Source organism: Miscanthus floridulus, chromosome 16 (genome assembly GCF_019320115.1).
Source record: "Miscanthus floridulus cultivar M001 chromosome 16, ASM1932011v1, whole genome shotgun sequence".
Lineage (NCBI taxonomy): Eukaryota > Viridiplantae > Streptophyta > Magnoliopsida > Poales > Poaceae > Miscanthus > Miscanthus floridulus.
Window position 1 is genome coordinate 34,753,631 of NC_089595.1, and position 23,972 is coordinate 34,777,602.

Sequence of the window (23,972 nt, forward strand, 5' to 3'; positions counted from 1 at the left end):
GAACCACCCAAAATAACACACTTACAGAGGCACTCGTCTTCCACCAGACACTAAGCACCCTGAAAGCAAGCTACAACAGATGGTATCCAGTCGGGCACACCCCAAGGGAGAGCCCAAAAGATCCACATTTTTTCCCAAGGATCCAATAATGAGAATGAGTTATAATATTTAATCCATTTCATACATCCAGAGTTCTTAAAAATTACATTATTACATTTCCAAAGTCAGAGTGTGGAATCTTAAACAACAGGATGAAAAATAAACATCTAACGCTAAGGAACAAGGATCCATCTGTGCCCACAAGAAGAATTGTTCACATAACGGTACTCCTCAAGCATTACCTGCAACAGGGGTAAATAAACCCTGAGTACACAATGTACTCGTAAGACTTATCCGACTAATGGGAATAGTTTCCCAACTCCAAGGGATATGCACAGCTTTATGGTTTGTTGGGTTTCCTTTTTCTAGAAAGCAATACTAATAGTGAGTCCTCATTTATGTTATTATTAGCGGCCATGATTAACTATTTACCTAAACATTCTATGTAAGCACTTGTTCTACTTTCAAGCAAGAGTTGAACAATCAGTTCCATTTCATCAACTTTCATCTTTTAGTTCTTACTATGGTGCTAGACTGTAGACAAGCCATACCGGAACACCGATGATTCATGAATCAATGCCCCTAGCTAGGTACTCTGAAAACACATGCCCCGCTTGTACCCCAGACACAAGCAGGACCAACCCATCATCCTCCTGTCATGGGTCTAGGTCCCATGTCCAAACTTGGACTCCAAGCCCCTGCTCCTAAGTCCCGGACTTAGTGCGGTGCAAGGACCTCCATCGTCTCCGCCTCCAATCAGTCGGTCCGGAAAGAGCCAGAACCCACGACAAGAGAGCAATAAATCTTCCCTACGCCCATACTCAAGTATGTGCTTAGGATAATAGATCTATGACTTGCCTAGAGCCCAATACAACGCTCGGTCCTTAACCAACATAGATAGGGAAAAAGTGTAACCAAGCTATGCCCTGTTGGCCACAGGACACAACCTCTTACACCCACCAATACCCAAACCATATCCCTGCACGGTCTCCATTTTCCTTTCCACCATTTTATCATGAGTGATCATAATTTTCACCTGTTGTGTGTAACGGCACTTTACTCACGCTACCAAAATCCTAAGCATAGCAGCTACTCGATCTATACTAGTAGGACTCATAGGTAGATATATTTATGCATGTAGTTTCCATAAAATGCTTGTAACGTAAATGCACATCATATATATATATATTCAGTGATCATTAAAAATATGGGTTATGCACCGGGGCTTGCCTTGGGTAGGCGATGTATCAACAAAGTCAGCAACAAATGGCTCTGGGGCTCCCTCTTGCACGAGGATCTCCTCCTCGTACTCTTCAATGACCTCCTCATAGTCCTGTTCGTCCACGGGCATGAACTCTACCAACTCGTGATCTACATGCATGAAATGATGATGCAACACTTAGTAATACGGACAACAGCAACTCTTAAAATGCGAATACACCTATCAATCTACTAAGCTAGTTCTACCAGCTAAGGTGCTAAGTTATCTACTATTACCATTAACAAGTATAAAGCATAACATATATTATCTTAGCAACTAAAGGTATTCTTACTCTTAATACCGATTTACTCTATATATGATAAAACAAGGGTACTAGCTATTCTATTTATCAACCTACTCTAGTGCTACAAAAATTACAGTGAGTGCATAATAATCTAATGAGCCTACTGTAAAAATTTCATGGCTAAACCTATCATCAATTTGCCACAAAAATTCCTACAAATATTAATCTATATAATACTAAGCTTTCCAATCAAATGGACCCTGTAGCCCTATCAACTATTTCCCTGTCTCACTGATGTTCTCACTAACCCCCCTGGCTTGCTTCGAATTCATGTCTCACAGTCCTTGGCTGGAACTTAACAGAGGTCACGACATCACTGGCCAAACAGTCGGCGAGCATGAACCTCCTCGGCCTTAACCAACACCTCCCTAACACTCTACGAGCGAAGCGCCATTGATCGAGGTATCATACACTAAAAACGATGCAGCGCGTAGGTGTGACCATGCACCACGGCGGGGTCTGGCCGTGGCAACACCAACACCGATGAAATCACCCAACTCAACGCTACCAACACTACCTAGACTCCATGCCTAGCATACTGGTAACATCCTAGAGGTCCTAGACATACCCATTCTACTCCCAAATGAGCTGGCCACGTACACTGCATCTACACAACGTTCACCCGAGGCGACCATGCGCTCCGACGAGCCTCAGCCCTAACCGGCTCAATCACCTACCCTAGGAGCAAGTGGACCTCACCAAATAAGTGTAGGACAGACATCGTGGGGCTTGGCAAGATGGTTGGCCACTGAGCATGGGGTGGCTCTAGTTCACGCCGACTGCGGCGAAGGCGTTCCCGGCGACCAACTGCTCCATCGGCGAAACCACTGCATGGGCAAGTCAACCAAGTCAAGGAGACGCAATTGCATCGCTCAATTGAGACAAAGGATCAAGGATCGACGCCCTGGCCAAGCACCCGCCTCGATGGCCATGGCGGACAGTCGTGGGGAAAACGCTCTGCATTACCTCACTGTAGGATGGAAGCTCACTAGGATGACTCCAATCGTTGGCTGACTAACTAGGGCTAGTTGGGTGCATGGTTAATTGGAAGGAGGTGGACTACGCAAGGCTAATTGGATGGACGACGGCATTCGGACTTAAGGGGATCGACAACGGGGGGAAACTCCTAATTGAAGCCCCGACACCGTACAGCCGCAACAGTGCAAGCTTGGCGCGAAGCTAGACTCCATCTCAACCTCCAGATGTGCGCCATTACGAGGGTAGGGCCAAGCTCTGCGGGTTTTGCCTTGGCGTGGCTCGGCTGGCGCGATTCAAGGCGACGGGACGGGAAGCTTGGCATGGCGCATTTTCTAATTGGGAGAGGACGGCAGCACGATGGTGATGGCTCCACATGCGCGTACAAGTCCGGACACAATGACGTGCGACCGCAGCGCCATGACTTGCAAGACGACGGCTGGCTCGGCATAGCGCGCCGCAGAGGCTGACGCCTGGTTCGGGGAGGCAATAGCGTGGCGACGCATCGCGCGTGGACATGATGGCGAGGGCAAGGCGGCAGGCCCATGCGAGTGCAGCCGTGAAGGGTCAACAGGCAGCAGTGATCGTGTGGCAGCGATGGTCGGAGCGTAGCGCGACCGAGTGCGCAGCTTGATGCGACGGCGAGCAGCGTGGCTCAGGCGGACGTGATGGCGGGCAGAGTAGCCAGGCTCGCTTGCGCCGTGCGCGTGCGTGCGTGAGCGTGTGACGGGGCACATCAACGGCAGTGTGCGTGCCAGGGGCAGGCCAGTGCCGCGCGCCAAGCCGAACCGAAAGCCTAGTGACCGCGGCCAGACGCTGCAATCGTTCAGGGAATGTGTCTTGCACTGCTTTTTAAAGCGTCCCAAAAACCCACCTCAATGCTTCAATTGCTAAACCAACTATTTTATGCTCGAGATGGTATATCAAGCTACTAAAACAAACCCTAAGTCCACGCCACTACTTAATCCGATTCTCCTATAAAAATTCCCAAACTTAGCTTCGTCGACCTATTTTTTGACTTAAGAAAATGACTAAGTTTTTGTTCGGATTCGCGTCAACTTCTATTTCCAAGCTATTAAGTAAGCTATCTAGCGAATCCCGTTCTCGACCGCGAGTATTTCATCGCCACCTACGAAGTTTGTACTACAAATTTTATTAAAGTGTCGGGTATGCGTTCTATAGCATTTTCGTTCAATAAAAATTCGTCTAGAACCCTACCATGAAATATAACATTCGTTTCGTGTTTCCAATGAACATTTCAAGTTACGTATATTGCTTTACACACTATATTACACACATTTACACACAGCGGCGGATCCACAGGGGGGGCTGGGGGGGCTCCAGCCCCCCCTAATTTCTTGATTTCAAGCCTAATCACTGTAGCAAAAGCTTGATTTCACCATTAAATCTTCATGCAACTCAACATCTCCATTGTTTTAGCCCCCCCCCCCTTATCCCGCATCGTGCATCCACCACTGTTTACACATAAGTATGATGCATGCAGTGTTTTAGCAAAAGACTGTATAGTGTAACACCGAGGGTGTTACACTCGAGCTCGCGCAACCACTTGCGCACTCCAAAGAGAGGGGAGTTCGTGCAAGAGAGGGAGGGGTGTTGGCTGAACGGAGTTGGCGAGGGGATAGGGCATCGGTTGAGAGGGATTGAAGTAGGGTTTTGGCGGGCCTTGGACCTCATTGGCACAGGCAGGCCTCATAAGGGGTTCACTTCTGAAAATAGGTTCTAGTTTCAGAGACCAAACTTTTAAGAGGCCTGCCTATATTAATCAATTTCTCAAAGACAGATTATCTCCTAAAATGAATTGGCCGCCTTCAAAGTTCATTAGGTATTTATGGAGATATGTATGAGTTTTTGTCGTCTCTGCAAATAAAAGTTGTTGCTTCCTAAAATCAATTTTGTGCTCTCTCCGTTCCAAATATATAAGACGTTTTAGGTTTTTCTACATATATTAATTTTACTATGTATGTAGACATAAATGTATATCTAGATACATAGCAAAATCTATGTATCTAGAAATGGTAAAATGTCTTATTATTTGGAACAGAGGGAGTAATAGTGAATGCAGTTAACCAAGCATGTATTTGTACATTTGAAACCAATCACGACCATAACACTGCGTAGTTTCCTATGAAGCAAACTAAACAACAGTGAGTTGTATAGCCTTGTCTAAGTTAATGACATGTTGCATACAACCTAATACAATATATAATACAGTGCGAGCAGCCAATCAAATCCTAAAAGGAGTCTAGGATTGGATGGAGAAGTATTTTATTGGTATAATAGAAAAGCATGAAAATAGTGATAGAAGCCTTCCAAAGCCGACTATTTGCTTGCTGCAGCTGCGGTGTTTTCAAATCGAGCTTGTCACAATGTAGGTTTGGCAACTCCGTGTTTGATTGCGGCTGCATACTATGCATGCCAAAAGTGTGGCAGCCTTCGTAGTTTCTCATGGCCAAAACAAAAACATGGTGGATGCTGAAAGCCAGGAGCGCCACATTTTTTTCGTCGCGCGGTGTGGCTTTTCACGTGCTGCGGTACAAGCAAACGGGACACCGTAGTAGTTGAGACTTGAGATGTTGAGGTCTGTTGCCACTTGGACGCGCCGTGCAGCCGCCCAAACCGCCTGCCCCGCGGCGACCGCCGTCCGGACTCTGGAGCGAGCGAGCTCCGTTCGGTTTCGTTTCGTCTCCGCGCCGCGCGTCCGGTCACCCCGCCCCCCCGGTCCACTCCACGCCGTCTGCCCTCCCGGACTTCCACTACCGTCCGATTCCCGTCGCCTCGCGCGCCACAGGCGCGGGCGGGCAGAAGCAGCAGCGGAAGCCGACCGCCGTCCCTTTCCCTTTCCCTCTCCCGAGAGCCCCTCCCTCCTCCATAAATGGCCGCGCCGTGGTGACAGACAGCGGCACCGCTGCTCCCATCTATCCCAGCCGCATTCGCTCCTCCACCCCCGGCCCCTTCCAGAAACCCCGTCGGAGTCCGTGGCCATCGACGCCACCAAGTGGCGCTGACCCGGACCTGACTGCTGAGGAGGGTATCGCGGGCGCGCCGAGATGCAGAGCATGGCGGCGTCCTGCTCGTCCGCCTCCTCCTCTAGAACATGGGCCGCGGCGCGCCGCTGGCCCGCGCCCCCATCCCTACCCCACTCGCGCCACGTCGCCTTCTCGTCCTCCTCCTACCCCTCTTCTTCTCATGGCTGCCGCTGGCCGGTCGCCGGCGCGCCCAAGCTCCCGCTCGACATTCGCGGGGGCCTGCGGCCGCTGCCCTCGCCACTGCTCGCGCCGGGCGTCGCCGCGGTGAGGACGCGGGCAGCGGCGGCCACGGCGTTGCCGCCGGCCGCCGGTATGCCGGAGGGCCCCGGCGGCATTTCGCGGACGCTGCAGCTCGGGACCATGATCCTCGTCTGGTACCTGCTCAACATCTAAAACAAGCTGGTCCGCCGTTTCGTCCCGTTCTTCAGGTCTTTTCCTAATGGGGTTGTTCAACCGTATCGAACCTTCTAATTACATTGTTTTGGAATTTGTGCGTCGATCAGGTTCTGAAAGCGATACCCTTCCCTTACACCATCACCACCTTCCAGTTCGCATCCGGATCCTTCTTCATCACACTCATGTGGCTGCTCAATCTGCATCCCAAACCGAGGCTCTCCCTCAAACAGGTACTGTGTAATAAACAAAAAAAGAAGGTTACTACTCACCTTTGCTGTGACCTGCAGCTGTAAGATATTATAGATTTTAGTACAAGATAGCTTGACGCTCCAATTGACTAAGCTGCACCGATGTAAAACTGGTTAGCTGATGCGATGAGTTGTTATTCATTTGCTGATGCAGTATGCAAAGCTCCTGCCTTTGGCTTTGATCCACATGCTTGGAAATGTTTTCACCAATATGAGTTTGGGCAAGGTGGCTGTCTCCTTCACGCACACCATCAAGGCCATGGAACATTTCTTCTCGGTCCTCCTCTCTGTCCTGTTCCTAGGAGCGGTAATTGGTTGGTTCACACCTTGGTAGGTTATTTGCCCTTAAAGGTGGATACTCCATATGAACCTCTGTTTCTCTATTCTAATGTTTCTACAGACGCCTTCTCTATTGGTGTTGGGTTCACTCGTCCCTATTGTTGGTGGAGTTGTATTGGCGTCCATGACTGAAGTTTCTTTCAACTGGTAATTTATTGCTTCAAAGTGTCAAAGAGTTTACTCAAAGCAATATTGTGTATTTGATTCTAATATTAGGAGAAAACAGGATTGGATTCTGGAGTGCCATGGCTTCGAATCTTACGAATCAATCGTGGAATGTTTACAGCAAGAAAATTCTCGCTGATAAAGAGGTGAGCTTTTTGCTCTTATAATGTTCCCTAACTGTAGATTCACAACAGTTCAGCATGATATATGCTGTGAACACTGCACCCCTTAACAAAACTTGTTCTTGTTACAGGACAGTTTGGATGACATAAATCTCTTCTCGATAATAACTGTCATGGCATTCTTGTTATCTGCTCCACTGATGCTATCTGTAGAAGGCATCAAGTTTAGCCCATCGTATCTACAGAATGCTGTAAGTGTGGCCAGCATGGAAAACAAGAAACCTCGGAATATTTCAACTCTTCACTGACATGAAATTGCTGAATACTAAATTTTCTGGGTTTGCAGGGAGTTAATGTAAAAGAATTATGTGTAAGAGCGGCACTTGCTGGCACATGTTTCTATTTTTACCAACAGGTGAGGCCAGTCTCCACTAAAAACATTTTTTGTGGTCTCTCAGAGGTTGCTAAAATTGTCTGTTAGTGGCTACTGCGGTTGGCTAGATCCAAACAAACTACTTACTATTTGCTTGCAGATAATATATATGTTTTGTCCATTGTTTTATTGCTAGGATCAGCTCCTTCCAGTTAAATATGATATTATCTTCAGTTATGTTGAATAATTTTTCAGCTCTCCTATGTCATCCGATGAAAAAAATATAAAGGGCGTACCCAGTGCAGAGAGCTCCCGCTCTGTACGGGGTCTGGGGAAGGATGTCAGTGGCAAGCCTTACCCTCGCCTGCAGTGGTGAAGCCAGGGTAAACGGTCGTCGGGGTCAATATTCATGCTACTAAGTGCTAATTCATAGGTTACAATGTAATATAATATTATGTTATCAAATTGATAAGGTTTCTCTCTATGGCTATGATCCTTCATCTTGTGAAAGCAAACTATCACAACGTTAATTGGAACTGAGGCTAGAAATACGGGTTCTACAAAGCATATAATACAAACATTCATAAATTCATCTTCAATATAACTTCTCAGTATAGTCTTCACTGAAAAAACACTCTTAACCAATGGAGTGGTGTGTGGTGATAGGAAGAACTAGTACTGAGAAGCCGAAAGACCAAAGGAAAAGCTAATGTTTTTTTTTTACCAACCATAATGCACGGCCATGCCTATATTGTTAAAAGTCGCCTAGATACCTGGCATCTGGTTGAATAAAAGAGCACGTTCTTTACTGCTACTGAAGAAGCAACACAATGTAGTAACTGTTTTTTGAGTTCAAATTGTATAGCTGAAAAAAATAAAACCCTAAAACCTCACTGTTCATACTTTATCGTTAATTACCAATTGAAGATTGGGTATCAAAACTTACCTCAGCTCCCCCAGGTGCTTGAGACACAGGAGATGAGTAGAGAACTTCTCTCTAGAGGCCGCTGCCAAGCCGTCACTCGTTAGGCACTCAGGCTCATCACTGGGATTCCGTACGGCGGCCGCCAGGAATCCAATCGGCAATCGCCGCCACGAGGATTTGCGCTGGGATTCCGTCTGGCGGCCAGCCAGGCACCCTATCGGCAATCACCGCCACGAGGATTTGCGCTGTGAGAAGATGAGAATCACGAAGTCGAAAGGGCGACCAGCGACAGCCTGTAGGGGCGGCCGGAGGAAAGGGCAAGGAAAGTACGTACTCCGTATGCACGTATAGGCTTCTGGGCTGCTCTAATGGGTTGGAAAGCCGAGGAGATGGACTTTCGGTGCTGTAACCTGCTGGGCTGCCAATCTACCGGGGCCTGATATATTTTTTACTGGGGTCTTTGCCGGTAAAAAATACCTAGGTATAAAGAGCGACGGAAGCCCGTCGGGGTCGGCCGACCCCCAATGAGTTCACGTAGCTTCGCCCCCTGCTCGCCTGTGAGGAGATCGTGAATCGAATTTAGGATCTTTCGGTCACGGACGATAAGACTCGCACCAGGCTCGTCTTTTCGATAAAAAAATATGTTCAATAATTTTTAGTTTTTCTTTTTGAGCCTAAAAAGTATCGGGTTTTCCACATAAGCGTCTATCAGTTTTTGGATTATCTCTTATCTACGAGCAAGGCTAATAATACAGTCGGCTTACTGGCTGTAAGGTTCTTTGCAGCCTTCTTTCAGCCTACTCATATAGTAGTTAGCTCTTTACAGTTAATACATGGCCCACTTGTCTCTCTCACATACTTTCTTGGTTCTTGTGCCCAAGCCGGATGTAAGCTTACAGCCCGCTTCTTCTCTGTCTTCTCCCCTCTCTCCTCCACCTCAGCGTTTAGTCGACTTACAGTCTAATATTAGAGCAAGTATAATAGCAGGCTGTAAGCCGACTAAATGCTGAGGTGGAGGAGAGAGAGGAGAGGAGAGAGGAGAAGCGGGCTGTAAGCTTACAGCTGGTTTTGGCACAAGAACCAAGAAAGTCTGTGAGAGAGATAAGTGGGCCATGTATTAACTGTAAAGAGTTAACTACTATATGAGTGGGCTGAGAGAAGGCTACAGAGAACCTTACAGCCAGCAAGCTGGCTGTATTATTAGCCTTGCTCTTATACTTGCTCTAACTGTTACTTTGAATTCTGTTGCACACTGAATTACCTCTAATAAAGTCTCTATTTATTTCTTGGCAGGTTTCGTACAGTTTATTGGCCAGAGTATCTCCTGTGACCCATTCGGTTGCCAACTCTCTTAAACGTGTGGTAGTCATTGTGTCATCCGTTCTCTTCTTCAGAACTCCAATTTCACCTATAAATGCCTTAGGTACAGAAGTGATTCTATCCTTCATGCAAGTACCAGTTACTGACCATCTCATCTATGTCTGAATTGTAAGTTTTCTTCCTTGGCTGCAGGAACCGGTGTTGCTCTTGCTGGAGTTTTCCTGTACTCTCAGTTCAAAAAGCTAAAACCAAAGACTAAGGCTGCATGAAAACAACCACCTGACGAGGCAACAAACTATAGAAGGATCGAGAATTTGGAACTATCAACTGATGCGGTGAAGCAGACTTGCCTTCACGGTAGCAAACACCTATCGTTTCCCCATGTTTATCTTAAAAAGCATATGTTCTCTTGTCAGCTTCTTTGGCTGCGAGAAGCTTGTACTAAGTTTACTCGAGGTGTGGTGGAACAAGTGAGCAACGCCGACATAGCATTTTCAGGTAGATTTCAAGAGAATACGAATTTTGGCACATACTTCTGGATGTCTCATTTTAGTGGTAGCCTGATACTCTTTAAATGTCAATGAGATTATACATCACTTCCGTCTTCATGTCATTCAGTTGAACTGGCAGAATGCTCAATAGATTGAGTTCACATCAAAATATGGTCCAATGTTTTCTTTCTATTCTATCATTTTTTTGACAAACTTTGTGTTTTTTGTTGAAAAAAAATATATCCTGGTTCCTGGATATAGTATATATGAAACAGACAGAATCACAGAATTAACAGGTGATATTGATAGCTTAGGCAGCTTAGCCATGATTGATAAAAAGATATATCGCCTTTGTTCATGATTTATAAAAGAAATCGCCTTTGTGGATGAGAGCAGTTGAGAAGGTATTCACCATGAAAAACATTAGTAAAAAAAAACAGTAAATACAGAGCGATTGTCAAAGTAGTTTTTTTTGGATATTCTTCAATCGCTTCATGTTCCACGTGAGCCAAATCTGAGTGTCAACAAGAAGACTGCACAATTAGCTCCGTCCAGTCCAATTCACCTAGCACCACATATGCACTTCTAGAAAGGGAAAGAAATGTAAATAAATCCCAAAATTAAGTGGTGCACAGTCATAACTCATAAACAGTAATATGTGAATTCGTTCAGTCCATGTCTCCATGAGGATATGACAGTGAAATCTAGCAAATGGTTTGGTAGCAGTTCTCCAACTCGTACAAATCACAAATGGATATGGCTATTCAACAATTGATAGCGCAGAAACTAACCAAAACACCATCAGTCCAATAATTATGCAATGATGTTAAAAATACTACTTGATACAATACAATACTAAAACCTAAAATAACAATGAGTTCATCATCATGTACACTGCATTAGTGCATCTTTTTTTTCTAAAAAAAAATAGCAAACTAGTTCTTCTCTTATTCCAACAAAATAATAACCAAAACCAGTAAAATCAGGTTCAGAAAAAAAAATAGTAAATCCAAAAGACAAACAGAAGAAGATGATGGGCATTGCGATTCAGAGAACCAGAGCACACGCCTATGTGGTGAGAATAGGCGGGAGGTAGTCGGACTTGGCGCCAAGCACCCGCGCCTGCGTGTCCGGGAAGAACTCCGTCCCCGGCAGCTGATTGACGGAGCCGTCGGCGGCGACGGCGACGGGGTAGGTGAGTAGGTGCCCCGGCAGGTCGCGCTCGGGCCCGTCGCCGGCGTACAGGTCCCAGTACCTGTCCGCCATGGCGTTCACCTTGCGGATGCACTCGAGGCTGTCCGGCCGGGTGAACGCGTCGTCCGCCGCGCCCAGGTGCTCGTACCACAGCGACATCCGGAACCCGTGCACCTGCCCTCTCGCCGGCCGGCTCGCCGCCGCCAGGTGGTGCGGCTGGTACGCGCCCATCGCGATCTCCGAGTCCCGCGCCCCGTCCATGGAACGCTGGTTGATGTTGGCCGACCCCACAATGATGTACTCATCATCCACTGCCCGCACAGCAAATTTCGAATTTGAAAATTCAAGAGTAATATATTCTAAGAAGATGGACGCCTCGAATTCGAAAAATCAAGAGTAATTCTAGGAGGGAGGGTGGACGGACGGATTACCCATCATCATCTTGGTGTGGACATAGATCATGAACCTCCTGTTGTGCTGGGCCTTGATGTAGTCAGTGTCAGGCTCAGCCTCCTCCGTGGGCACATACTCCCCGGGCTTCTTCGCCTCCCGGTTGCCGAGGCAGAAGAAGGTGAGGTAGTCCCTGGGGTTGGCGTCGATCCCCTTGGCCTGGATGGCCTGCGCAATGTCGGTGTACATCATCTCCATGGTCCTCCTCTGCCAGTCGAGGATGGCCTGCACGGAGCCGCTCTCCGGGATGCCCTCGGGCCACATGGGCACAACGACGTAGACCGCGAACCGCTCGCCGGCCTCGATCTTGCTCACTACCTTCATGGATAGCTCCTTGGGGATGAGGTGCAGCGCGCCGATGTCCTCGGGCTTGATCCCGTCGGGCTTCCAGCAGTAGGAGCTGCCGAGGAAGTACTGGTTCTCGATGTAGATGAAGCTCCTGGCGCGGCGGATGGCGTGGATGTAGGCGTCCTGGATGCTCCGGTCGATGATCTGGTCCTTGCCGCTGACGAGCCCGGCCCTGGTGGCGTCGTCGGGGGTGTCCGGGAACCCGAACGCGGCGCCGCCGTCGATGGAGCGGAACAGCTGCACGTTCCACGTCTCGGGGTCGTCCGGGAACGTGACGGGCGACGGCGGGATGAGCTCGTCGGCGAGGTCCCGGAGCTGGATGAGCAGGTCCTTGCCGCCCTGCTTGCGCCACCGCTGCTCGAAGTTGTAGAGCACGTCCCACGCCACGGGGCCCTCGAGGCGGCAGTGGATGTCGTGCCACGGCTCCCTCGGCCCGCCCTTGGCGATGGCGGCCGTCGCGAAGTTGGGCTGGTGGAAGTCGTCGTGGTGCACGCCGTCCAGCGTCCGGAACAGCGAGTGGGACGGCGTGTCGTAGCGGCCGTCGCAGAGGTCCAGCCCGCCCACGAAGCTGAGGATCCTCCGCTGCCGCTGCTGCGACCGGGGCACCGGCATGTCGTGGTCGACGACGACGATCTTCTGGTGGTGCGTGAACATGGTCGAGATCTGCAGGTCCTGCACGATGCTCCCGGAGTCGTCGGGGTTCCGCGGGCACAGCACGCAGTGCACGTCGGTGCCCTGGAAGTAGTTCATCGTCTCCTCGTCGTGTGTGGCCATGAGCCCGTCCTTCTTGAGCACGCCGACGGAGGTGCGGTCGTCCCAGACGAGCATGAGCACGCGGACGCCCTCGCCGGCCTTCTTCTTGAGCAGCTCGCCGAGCGTGACGCCTCCGCCGGGCCTGGGCGGGCGGGCGCCGTCCCTGAGCAGCGTGATCTCCGTGTACACCGACCACCCGGTGATGTAGATGAGGTGCTTGGCGCCGCTGATGGCGTCGAAGATGTCCTCCCAGCACCGGTGCGCCTCGTAGCACCTGCCACCGTCGAGCGGGATCCTCGGGACGAAGCCGTCGGGGACGTGCGCGTCCTGGTACAGCGTCACCCTGCACCCCTGCCGCTGCGAGAAGAAGGTGTAGGGCACGCCGGGGTACTTGCCGCTGCGCACGCCCCTGCCCCAGCTCCGGTCCTTGGAGATGTCGAAGTACTGGAGCTTGACGTGGACCTTCCCGCCGCTCTCGAGCGGCGTGCGTTCCTTGCCGTCGCCGCCGCCGTCGCAGAGGTGGAGCCAGCGGTCCACCTCGTGGCCGTCGAAGATGTCGCGGACGGGGAGGTAGGCGACGCCGACGGTGGAGGCGCCGATGGGGTTATTGGCCCGGACGGTGAAGACGACGTCGGAGGCGAGGTGCGCGCAGTAGACGTGGAAGGACTCGTACCACCGCGGGCTGGCCGTCTCGTCGGTGAGCGTGCGGGTGCGCCCGACGCGGGCCTTGCCGAGCCCGATGGTGGCGTAGATCTTGCTGGTGCCCTTGCCCACGCCCACCGTGTCCTCCACCGTCTCAACCAACTTGCGGAGGAACCCGGGAGCCTGGCTGCTGGGCCGGCTGGAGTTGGACAGCTCCTCTGCCTCACAGATGGTGACGTGAAGCGAGCCATGGAGCAGTATCCTCGCCATCCCTCCCGTCGATTTCAGATCACCTGCACCTACAGAGGAATGAGAGCAGGAAGGAAGCTAGGAAATCGAGGCTACTGACATTGCCGGTGGGTTAAAGGCAGGAGGCGAGCTGCAGGTGTGTGGACAATGGCGGAGCAAAGCAATGGACGGGGAGCCATGCGTTGGAAGGAGATCAGGAATAGTAAACCGCGTGGGGAGCAGCGCAAACCCAGCCTGCCGGACAGCAAAAAAATTCGGTGAAGGCTGGCTGCAGCGATTTTTTTTTATTTTTAACACTTTTTTAAATTTTTAAATCTAACACCGTTTTTTTTCAAAACTAACACTTTTAGCCGCGTCTATTTCCATGACGCGGCGAAACACCTGTGCCGTGCCATGGTGGCGCGGCGGGAGGCTGACGGGGCGCTGACCGGTGACGTGGTAGGATCTGCCGCGCCATAGCCCACGGCGCGGCAGGACCAAATAAATAACGCCCGCGAGCCGCCCTCCCTCCTGCCTGCCCGCGAGCCGCCCGCCTCGCCTGCCGCCGCCGCGTCTGCCGCACCACGCACGCCAGCGCGACACGGACGCCCTCACTGTAGTTCAACCCTCGTTGAGGTGAAATTTGGTGCCTATTTCTTCATAATCAAAACCCTCATACCTTCACTACCCCTTTATATTAATCGTTAGCCATTAGATTGAGAGATTCTTTTAAAATATACTTTAGCCGTTAATTTATCTTACATTGTATTATTATTTATATACTTTAATTGTTATTTTTTTATAATGTATTATTAATTATAGCGAAAACAAATGTCTAATTAAAAGGCACGTGGAATATAAATTTATTTATGTGTTTTTTTGTGCACTAGGGATGCATATATATATCGACAATTTTGGTTGGTTGAGTTTTTAATGATTTAAATTGTTATATGCTTGTTTTCTTACATAAAAATATTAATCCAAATGATCATTTTACTCAAGCATATATTGAAAGCACTATAACCTCCAAAATCATGCACAACATCGTCGATATCGTACTGCTATGAGTCCATCATAGCAATGTGCGAAAAACAGACAGCTTGTATTTTTAGACATGTTAGTATAGAGTATAGAACTAAGTATGACACACATGATAGTTCTCAATCAATTCATCTTATACTGGGCTACTCATCCATAGGTTAAAATTATAATGAGCTGCTCTAGCAGATGTAGACAAGCTATTGTTATAATTTAATAAGAAACATCGGTGGACAACAAGTTCTTACATAGAAGTTGCTTCTTTTCCTAGTGAAGTTGTTTAATATGTCTGTTAATATTACTTTGAATATATACATGTGCTTTCATATTGTAGTTCAAATTTTGCAGTGTTACATAATGTTAATTTAAATATTGTTAATTTGAATATTCTAACCCTTTGTTTATCAATTTGTAACAGAATGGTCCATCCCACGCAGCACCCGTTGTACCCCCTTCTTGAGGTGTAGTACGACGACCAGCACCAAGCACACATCTTGAGTGACACCGACGCACAGGTGGCCTTGCCTCATTTGAGGCCCCGCACGCACACCAGGACACACCAGTGGCACGAGCATTACGCGCCGTACATACGGCATGCCGGCTTCCTCGAGCTTGTCCGTGTTGTCAACTACGGTCTTCCGCCCCTTGATCCAGCACTACTTACTGTAACTGTAGACAGGTGCGAGTGCCTTCTTTGTACGTAAATATTCTTATAACAAATTTGAGGCAACTAACAGTTGTTCTATTCTTATAACAGGTGGAGGCCTGAGACCCACATGTTCCACCTACCTTGCGGCGAGATGACCTCGATCATACAGGACGTGAAGGCTATCTTTGGCCTTCGGTTGGGGGAACTTCCAGTGACAGGTATAGTTGACAACGATCACTGGAGGGAGCTGGTGGCTCAGTTCACTGGCTTTCTTCCACCGGACGATGAGGTTTTCAAGAAAAATAAGTGAGCAATTTATGCCTATTTAATACTTGCATTGCTTTTCTGTAGCCATCGGGTCTCATTTTCTTTGGTGAATTTCAGGAAAAGTTCCAGTGTTTCGTCGTCCTGGATCACAGAGCACTTTGATTACTTGGACTCATAGGCTGATGAGGCTGTGATCGACAGGTTCGCTAGAGTGTGGCTCTGGCACTTTCTTGGTGTTTTTCTCTTCCTAGACGTCTCGGGCAACACCATCAGCTGGATCTTTCTTGACATAATACGCCAGCCGTGGGAGAACATAGCGGCTTACAGCTGGGGCAGCGCAGTCCTGGCATGGACGTATCGATAGCTATGCGTTGCCTGTCGTCGCACCTCAGGGTATGCGAACCTTGGGGGTTGCTCCTATCTACTCTAGGTTTGGTGTTGGGAACGATGGCCTGTTGGGAGGCCCCTTAATACTAGTTTACCGGTAAGTACTTCGGTTCACTATATTCTTTCAGGCAGTTACATATGATGAAATTATTAATGACTAATTCATTATCGTGTTCAATGCAGCAATGGAACGGACAAGATACACTCCCTACAACTCTATATATCTAGACGGAAGCAGAGTTAGTTAGAAGGAATGTGAGGCGCAAGTACAGGGAGTACAAAAACGATCTCGATGTCCTAACACAGCTCTAGGTTACGCTCTCTTTACTATCATACATGTGTCTTGTTCGATGTACACTATATCACAACCTAACTCAATTACGAAATGTTCAGGTGCATTGGTGTCCATGGGATGCTTCAGAGCTCGAGTACTATCTGAGTCCTGTCACTAGGGATAAGTCAGACGAGTATCGCTACAACGTCCCTCTTATTTTCTTCTACGTGGTCAAGATTCACTTGCCCATCAGGGTCTGCAGACAGTTTAGAAGAATAACAGGCTACCCACCACCGCTTTACTCCACCAATCAAGAATTGCACGGGTGCATGATCGATTAATAACAAAGCTACAACTCAGAGGTGTATGTGGTACAACTAACATCGTTTTATTGCAGGTATGACCGCAGAAAGAGGTACAAGACCAAGGATTGGCACGTGACACACAATGCATATATCCACTTGTGGCAGAACAGGGAACGGCAGCCGGTCCATGCAGGTCCCCCACATGACCATCACACCTTCGACGAGTACCTACGGTGGCTTCACAGGTCTACGAGGACACATAGCAAGCCCCCGTACACTAAGGAGGTGATTGACGAGGACTTGAAGGAAGATGTGATCGAAGATGTGTATGACGTGTCCACTAGGGAGGACACACAACTATAGAGAGCCCCGCTTCAAAGATACATGGTAAGATACTCGAATGATACAATTTGTTATCCATTTGGTATTAAGTATGTGTACTAAAACTGTCCAACCGCATTTCTGTACCCAGGCAACACAATTGTCAAGGATGTCCAATGAAGCAGCGTTTCTGCTTCACGAGTCTAGAGGGCAGGGCCCAGGCGTTCTTGAGGCTTTTGTGGAGGTAAACATAAACTTGTCCGTTCTAAAAATGTATCTTTACTGTATATGTGTTTGGTAAATACACTAACTCTAAACGTCTATTTATGCATAAAGTGAAGCGGAGCTGCAGGAAGCTAGCTCAGAAGCTGAGCTGCATGGACACAGTCCCGACGCGGTCGGGTGGCACGTCTTCTAGCTCTTTGAGGACACCAGCCGGCTCTTCTCAGTCGGTGACAGGTGCCACTTCCGCAGTGCGTACATCACCACATCATAGCGTCGGGAAGGACCCTGCAACCGAGGACGACGATGACCCCCTGGGCTTCCGCAGACAGCACCACCAGTGGGACGATTGGCCGTAGGACGAGATCGGCATGTCTCAGCTAGGTGGTGCCCCGCTTGGTACCCAAGGAGCCTCACAGGTAGTAACAAATGTAGTTTCTTTAAATACATAGGCTCCATGAACTAACGATCATAAAGATTATAAGTAATCGTGCATATCATATACTTGCAGGGTACGAGCCGTACGCACCGGCAACGCGACCACTCCGACGTTGGCTACACTCTCAATGTGTTGCCAACAAATCCAAAGAGACAGAGGCGTTCGAGGGATCCTTACACTCCTGGATCTTAGTTTGTTAGGTCGAACGAATATTGTCGTCCGAAACTTACAGGCTTAGTTGGTTATGTTATGTCGAACTTATGTTGAACCAATGAAAATGTTGTGGCAGCTTGTCAACTTGCATACGGACTTTATTTATTTGCTTCATATTCGTTTCAATACGTCGCGGCAGCACTATTGACGAGATTGACTAGCAACTAGTTCGGGAACCGGCAGTCCTGGCGTATCTCGCCACCGGTGGCTGGAGTCTTGACCCCGATCCTCCCGAGCTTAGTCATCACCGCCACGAAAATCGTCGAAGAAGGCACCTTGGTTGTACGCGCAGTAGTTGACCATGCTGCGCGACCTCATGTCAGACTAGCCTAGAGCACCTGCTCGGAGCCCACCGGCAAGGGGTTGAGGAAGGCGAATGCATTGGGGTCGGAGCTGCAGGTGCCGTTCAGCTGCGACGCGAAGCTAGGGTCCATATTCGCGTCGCTGCCGATTCTCACCGACAGCAACCGATCTTCTGTTTGCGTCCAGGTCCTGCCGCACCGTGGGCTATGGCGCGTCACTGTCGCGCCGTGGTCGGTGGCGCGACGGACCCTGCCATGTCATCAATCAGCAGCCCCGGTCGTCACCACGTCAGCCTCCCGCCGTGCCACCATGCATGACGCGACATAGGCGTTTCGCCGCGCCATGGCAATAGGCGCCACCAAAATTGTTAGTTTTGAAAAAAAAAAACAGTGTTAGATTTAAAATTAGTTTAAAAAAGTGTTAAAAAATCGCTACAGCGACGCCCCGTGCAGACCCCCAATCATATGTTGACACAGCAGTGTGGCTCAATTGGCACATCGGCTTGCTTCCCTGGCTCTACATTCGGCTTGGCTCATACGATAGACAAGAAAGCCCATTAGCGCCGCAAATGACACAGGAAAAGGCTGCGACCAACATCGTGACTACGTGAGCACCGCCACCGACGGCCGAGCGGTTGGAGTTGTGATCTGAGACGCACGTACCTGACGCCTCACGGCAGCAGCCGGCTGCTAGGGTGCCCTCGCCCGCTGCAGTACATGGAGGACGATCCAGCTTTGAGTGTTGCCGCTGATGACGCTGCGGCGCGAGAGGATATTGCAGATGCCGATGAATCTCCGAACACCATTAATGCAATTTATGCAATATTTTCATCATTGGTTACCACAAAAATGTCTCAACGCATCTTTTGGCTAGGAGAACATCCATACAGGCACTACACCTGTGGTGCAGTCCAACATCATGGAGTCAACGTCAACATTGCCCGTGACTACATCAGCTGTGCACTTGCCAGAAGCCATGGCACCACAAGGAGTTGAGGTATGAAATGGCAATCCTTTTCTATGGCAGAATCTTTCAAAAATGGATTCAGCATGGCTATGTAACTATATCCATCCTATTGTACTATAGGCAGTTGATAAAATTGGGAAAACTTTGATCACTCCCGAGGTTGGAATGACTTTCCAATCAAAGGACAAAGCTTATGAGATGTACAACACATATGCCGGTAAGGTTGGATTTAGCATTAGAAAGAGTTATATAAAGCGTAGAGCAGATAAGACGATATGTCAGAAATATATAGTTTGTAGCAGCCAAGGACATCGAGAAAATGAGTCATCATAGTAGGACAATACAAGGGCAGGTTGCAATGCTCGAGTTCAGTTTACTATCAGCAGAGAGGGGATATGGACAGTATAAAAGGTTGTACTTGATCACAATCATTATCTTACTAGTCTAAATAAGTCACACAAGTTGAGGTCCTAGCGACGTATTATAGAGGCAGACAGTAAACTAATTGGCGAAATACGGGAAGCAGGGATGAAGCCAGCCCAAGTATATGAGTTCATGAAGGAGTTTTATGGAGGAGAAGACAAGGTGCCATTTTCTCATATGGATAGCAATAATGAGATTGGTCGTGAGCGTAGGAAGTACTTAGAAGCTAATGATGCAAAAACACTGTTGGAATACTTGAAGAACAAGCAATTAGAGGATCCTTAATTTTTTTATGCTATTTAGATAAATAAGGAAGATGGTCGGATATCAATTTTTTTTTGGGCAGACAGTCAATCTATCATGGATTACAAGTGCTTTGGTAATGCTGTGTCATTTGACACAACTTTTTAGACTAATAAATTTGAGATGCCTTTTGCTCCGATGCTTGGAGCCAATCATCACAAGCGGACAGTAATTTTTGGAGCTGCACTTTTATATAGTGAAACAATTGAATCATTTGTTTGGCTCTTTGAAACCTTTCTGGTGGCAATGTCTGGTAAGCATCCTAGCACAATATTCACTGATCAAGATGAAGCCATGGCGTGAGCAATTGCATACGTATTCCCAAATACAAGCCATCGACTTTGTTTGTGGTATATTTGTCTAAATGCTGCTAAACATCTCAGGCATGTAATTCATGATTCAGATGGCAAGTTTCTAACTGATTTTAAGAGATGTGTATAAGGACAGGTCAGAGGCTTACTTCATTGAAAAGTGGAATGAATTGTTGAGGGAATACAAACTTGAGGATAACTCATGGATGCAAAACCTGTATAGTATACGGGTAAAGTGGGCTGCTGTACATCGTGACTCTTTTACGGTGGATATGAACTCAACTCAAAGTAGTGAAGGTATGAATAATGTCTTCAAGAAAAGATTTCGTCAAAAACTCGGTCTTTCAGAACTACTTGTAGAATGCAAGAAGGTTTCAGATAGTCTTCGTCAAAATGAGTTGGATGATGAAAGTTACGCTTCAATGAATAATAGTCATTTTCGGTCACTGAATTGTATCATTTTACCTCCAGTTTGAATTAATAGCACTCTGTAAGACTTGGTTGCATTCTGTTTGAATGCATTTTATTTTATTTTGGCATTCAAAAATTCAGTCATCAACGCTTTGGTCTTGTCAATGCAAATGTCTGAATTCCTACACTAAATGGAACATCTAGATGATGTGCTTGAGAAGATCCTCCCTGTTGGATATCAAATATAGTAATACAAACTGAATACAAGGTCATTGCAGACAATGACCTGCTTATCCTTTTCTGCTAAGAAAAAAGAGCTTATCCATTTCAGGCTGTGTCATACAAACATTCAGAAATCAACGCTTTGCTATTGTCAACACAGATGTATTCAGGCACTCTGTTCATTTTGCATCTCATATAGCCCGCTTGTATTCTAGAGAACCATATATCTTTCAAATAAAAAAGCACAGTGTACATATTACAATTGGGGCCTGAGTTTACCACTACAATCACTACAAGCTCTCAGGTTGCAAAGAAAGGTTACAGTCATGAAACTACATTCCAATACAACCATATGCATTAGATTTTTATACAATTCCAGCTCCAACCCTTCTCCAGTTTTGACTGGGCAGAGGACGCCGACTTGATCACCGCGAACATGTACGTCCATAGTTTAAGTTGGTGTTTCAACAAATTGAGCCGTATTGATGAGATGCACCTTTCTAGTTCAGATAGGATAGCTTCCTGGCTCCCTAGAAACAAAATGGAAAGTTCAGGCTGCTGCATCAAACAACGGCACGGTGATTAAAATTTTGGCAAAATGAATGTGACTTAGGACAACAGAATCGAAGCCTTTACATGTCAAACACCAATAGCGTGGGCACCATCGGTCTGCTCGTAACATTCATCAGCACCATGGTCCATTCCGATGAGACTGCGGATCTGCGGCAAGCTCATGGAGGACCTGACCTACCTCATATGGCTGGACGCCCGGGGTCCCAGCTTGTCGCAGAGTTCGCCGTGGGCCGGGCCTGGAACCAATGTACGCGAAGCCAACGACGCCGATGATCGAGAGGGGCAGTGGCGGCGCTAGGGGATGGGGGAAGTGGATGCGGATGAAAGAGCACGCGATGGGGATGAGGCTGGGCTGGTTTGAGTGAGCCTGAGCCGCACGGCCTGTTCGGCTGGGGCTGAAACGATAGTATACGATCGTGTAGATTATTGATTTATCATGATAGAAAAATAATATTCTGATTGCTGCTAATCGCCTGGGAGCCGATGCGCTGGGCGTCGAAGCCGTTCCTCGTTTGGCCGTGCGATTAAATTTCGGGACGCGTGGCTTCCATCGGCGCGGAGTCTGCACCGAGCGCATCTGCAGCCAGACTGCATCTAATTTTTCTCCGCCGGACATCGCTGCATGTTGGCATGTTGCTTGCCCTGCTCACGCTGAGCCATGCAAATATGAATGCGAATGTTAGAAATGCCACACTGCTTTTCTTCCGAGGGAAAAAGGCCTCCGCGAAAATAAAAAAGGATAATAACAACATCTCAAACTAATAAAAAAATGACTACAGCTAGAGGGCCACAGAACAGGCGCTAAGAGCAACAACTCACGTTCGTTCTCAAATCAATTTATAAAACAAAGGTCATCAAGACAATGTTCCAATACAACATGATTCGTGGACAAATTCAACACTGCAAGAGCTCTTGCCTGATAGAATGATATGTTCCCTTTTATTTCATATTGTCCTTTTTTCTGTATATGTTGTAAAATTTTAGTTCCGACAGGAGTCAAAGCAACATATTGACTTTGTAGCAATTGGGAATTAAATAAAGGATTTTCCTCAAAAAAAGAATTAGATAAAGGTAACGCAGCATCTGAATTAGCCCATGTTTTTCTAAAACCGTCATTATTTCTTTTCTATACCCAATTGAGATAAGCTTCTACAATTTTAGCAGTAGTTATAGGTATGGAGGTTTTTTTCTCGGGCCTAGAGCGACTCGAGTCTACGTCGCCGGCGAACGGTGATTTCGGTCGGATCTTGCACGCTCTCTCGCTGTTCCTCTCCCTTGTCCTGATCCCCCTGTCGTGTTTGTTTCCTGATCCGAACCTTCCTCTTGTTTGGATCCGAGAACACCATAATTGTGTATTGCACCCGGTGTCCACCCCCAAGCAAAAACAATAACTGCTAGCCCCTTTTGATCCGACGCGATCACGGCTCAGTTTGACCGGCTGGTGATCCATGGAGAAGGTGGAGAGGTTGTTGAAGGATCTGCAACTTTCGGAGGCTGAGAAGAAATCGGTCCGCATTGGATCGGGGTCGGAGTTGAAGGGCAAAAGGGATGCTGCACTGTTGAAGGCGTTTGGCAAGCTCCTCTCAGAAAGGAACATCCGTCCTGAAGTGATCGAACAAGCTTTGGGTTGGATCTGGTGTCCTGTACGTGGGATTGAATGTAAGGACCTAGGCGACAATTTCTTCTTGCTCACCTTTGGTCAGGCGGCGGGGAAGAGGAAGGCAATAGAGGAGGGGCCATGGACGGTGTCGAAGAAGCTTATGGTGGTAGCAGATTTTGATGGCTCTAAAACCCTCGATGAGATAGATTTCTCTTTCATCCCGATTTGGGTGAGGGTTGCGAATTTGCCAATGGGTTTGATGAACAAATCGACTGCTAGAGTGATTGGCAATGAGGTGGGGGAGTATATGGAGATGGAGGCTGATGATATAGTTGCGGGTTGTTTTCTTAGGCTGAAAGTGAGACTGGACATTCACAAACCTTTGATGAGGGGAGTCACGATCTCGCTAGAAGAGGGGGTGGAGGATCGGTGGTGCCCACTGTCGTATGAGTTCCTTCCTGAGTTTTGTTACTGCTGTGGTATTATTGGGCATACTGACAAAGTGTGCAAGAAGAAAAAGGGAAAGGATGACGTGATGCCTTTCAGTAGAGAACTCAGGTTTATCCCTCCAAAGAAGTGTGGTGGTAATGATGGAGGGCGAGGGGGTGATGGCAGGAATTTCTTTTTGAGTGGTACTAGGAGAGATGGTCGCTAGGGAGGTGGTGTGGGCTCAGGCAGTAGGAGTACCGAGGGGCGTTCTAGGAGTGACGCTCCATCTTGGCGCAGATCTCCGGAACGCACGCAGGGGACAAAGGCAGTTGGGGGTGAGGAGGAAGAAGGGATCGGTCCTTTGAAGATCACTGATGGAACTGTGGCTCCAGCTCTGAGTGATCTGGTGCCGCGGTAGAAGCTATTTACGGAGGTGGATGCAAGTGTCAAGGAGCAGGAGATGGGCGTTTGGGTGGAAGGTGTTGGGGGTGAAGGAAATAGTGCCCTACTTCCCATGCACGTAGATAAGGAGAAGTTGGATAGTGACGTGCTCAAGGGGACTGAGTCGCCAAAAAATAAAAAGACTCCGGGCAAATACAAGAGGAAGCCTCGGGGGAAAAGAGAAGGATCCAATTC

At 48.1% G+C, this 23,972-nt stretch overlaps 3 protein-coding genes across 4 annotated transcripts; 2 read left to right on the forward strand and 1 right to left on the reverse strand.

Moving 5' to 3' along the window:
• Nucleotides 1–5,304: 5,304 nt before the first annotated feature.
• On the forward strand, nt 5,305–10,176 carry LOC136512899 (phosphoenolpyruvate/phosphate translocator 3, chloroplastic-like). Of its 2 annotated transcripts, none has more exons than XM_066506911.1 (9): nt 5,305–6,088; nt 6,190–6,312; nt 6,485–6,660; nt 6,731–6,816; nt 6,896–6,980; nt 7,088–7,207; nt 7,303–7,371; nt 9,548–9,677; nt 9,767–10,176. In XM_066506911.1, exons 1-9 carry the CDS (start codon nt 5,755–5,757, stop codon nt 9,841–9,843), a joined length of 1,200 nt encoding a protein of 399 aa, XP_066363008.1. In that variant the 5' UTR covers nt 5,305–5,754; the 3' UTR covers nt 9,844–10,176. The 2 variants fall into 2 exon arrangements, with proteins under 2 accessions (XP_066363008.1, XP_066363009.1); XM_066506912.1 differs by having other exon boundaries at nt 5,951–6,088; nt 6,485–6,637.
• A 472-nt stretch (nt 10,177–10,648) lies between these two features.
• On the reverse strand, nt 10,649–13,770 carry LOC136512898 (phospholipase D alpha 1-like). The gene is made up of 2 exons (XM_066506910.1): nt 11,691–13,770; nt 10,649–11,570 (listed from the first exon to the last, which is right to left on the reverse strand). The coding sequence occupies exons 1-2, from the start codon at nt 13,720–13,722 to the stop codon at nt 11,134–11,136; spliced, it is 2,469 nt and encodes an 822-aa protein (XP_066363007.1). The 5' UTR covers nt 13,723–13,770; the 3' UTR covers nt 10,649–11,133.
• Nucleotides 13,771–22,755: 8,985 nt separating this feature from the next.
• On the forward strand, nt 22,756–23,562 carry LOC136510569 (uncharacterized). The gene has a single exon (XM_066504978.1). It carries the CDS (start codon nt 22,756–22,758, stop codon nt 23,560–23,562), a length of 807 nt encoding a protein of 268 aa, XP_066361075.1.
• The last annotated feature ends 410 nt before the right edge of the window (nt 23,563–23,972 follow it).

What these genes read in the sequence shown, in the direction of transcription:
- LOC136512898 (XM_066506910.1), bottom strand. Translation starts at nt 13,722, where the DNA reads ATGGCGAGGATACTGCTCCATGGCTCGCTTCACGTCACCATCTGTGAG. An exon ending in CCACACCAAGATGATGATGG is followed by an intron (nt 11,571 to 11,690) that starts GTAATCCGTCCG and finishes CTGTGCGGGCAG; the next exon opens with TGGATGATGAGTACATCATT.
- LOC136510569 (XM_066504978.1), top strand. Translation starts at nt 22,756, where the DNA reads ATGGAGAAGGTGGAGAGGTTGTTGAAGGATCTGCAACTTTCGGAGGCT.
- LOC136512899 (XM_066506911.1), top strand. Translation starts at nt 5,755, where the DNA reads ATGGGCCGCGGCGCGCCGCTGGCCCGCGCCCCCATCCCTACCCCACTC. An exon ending in CGAGGCTCTCCCTCAAACAG is followed by an intron (nt 6,313 to 6,484) that starts GTACTGTGTAAT and finishes TTGCTGATGCAG; the next exon opens with TATGCAAAGCTCCTGCCTTT. An exon ending in AAATTCTCGCTGATAAAGAG is followed by an intron (nt 6,981 to 7,087) that starts GTGAGCTTTTTG and finishes TTCTTGTTACAG; the next exon opens with GACAGTTTGGATGACATAAA.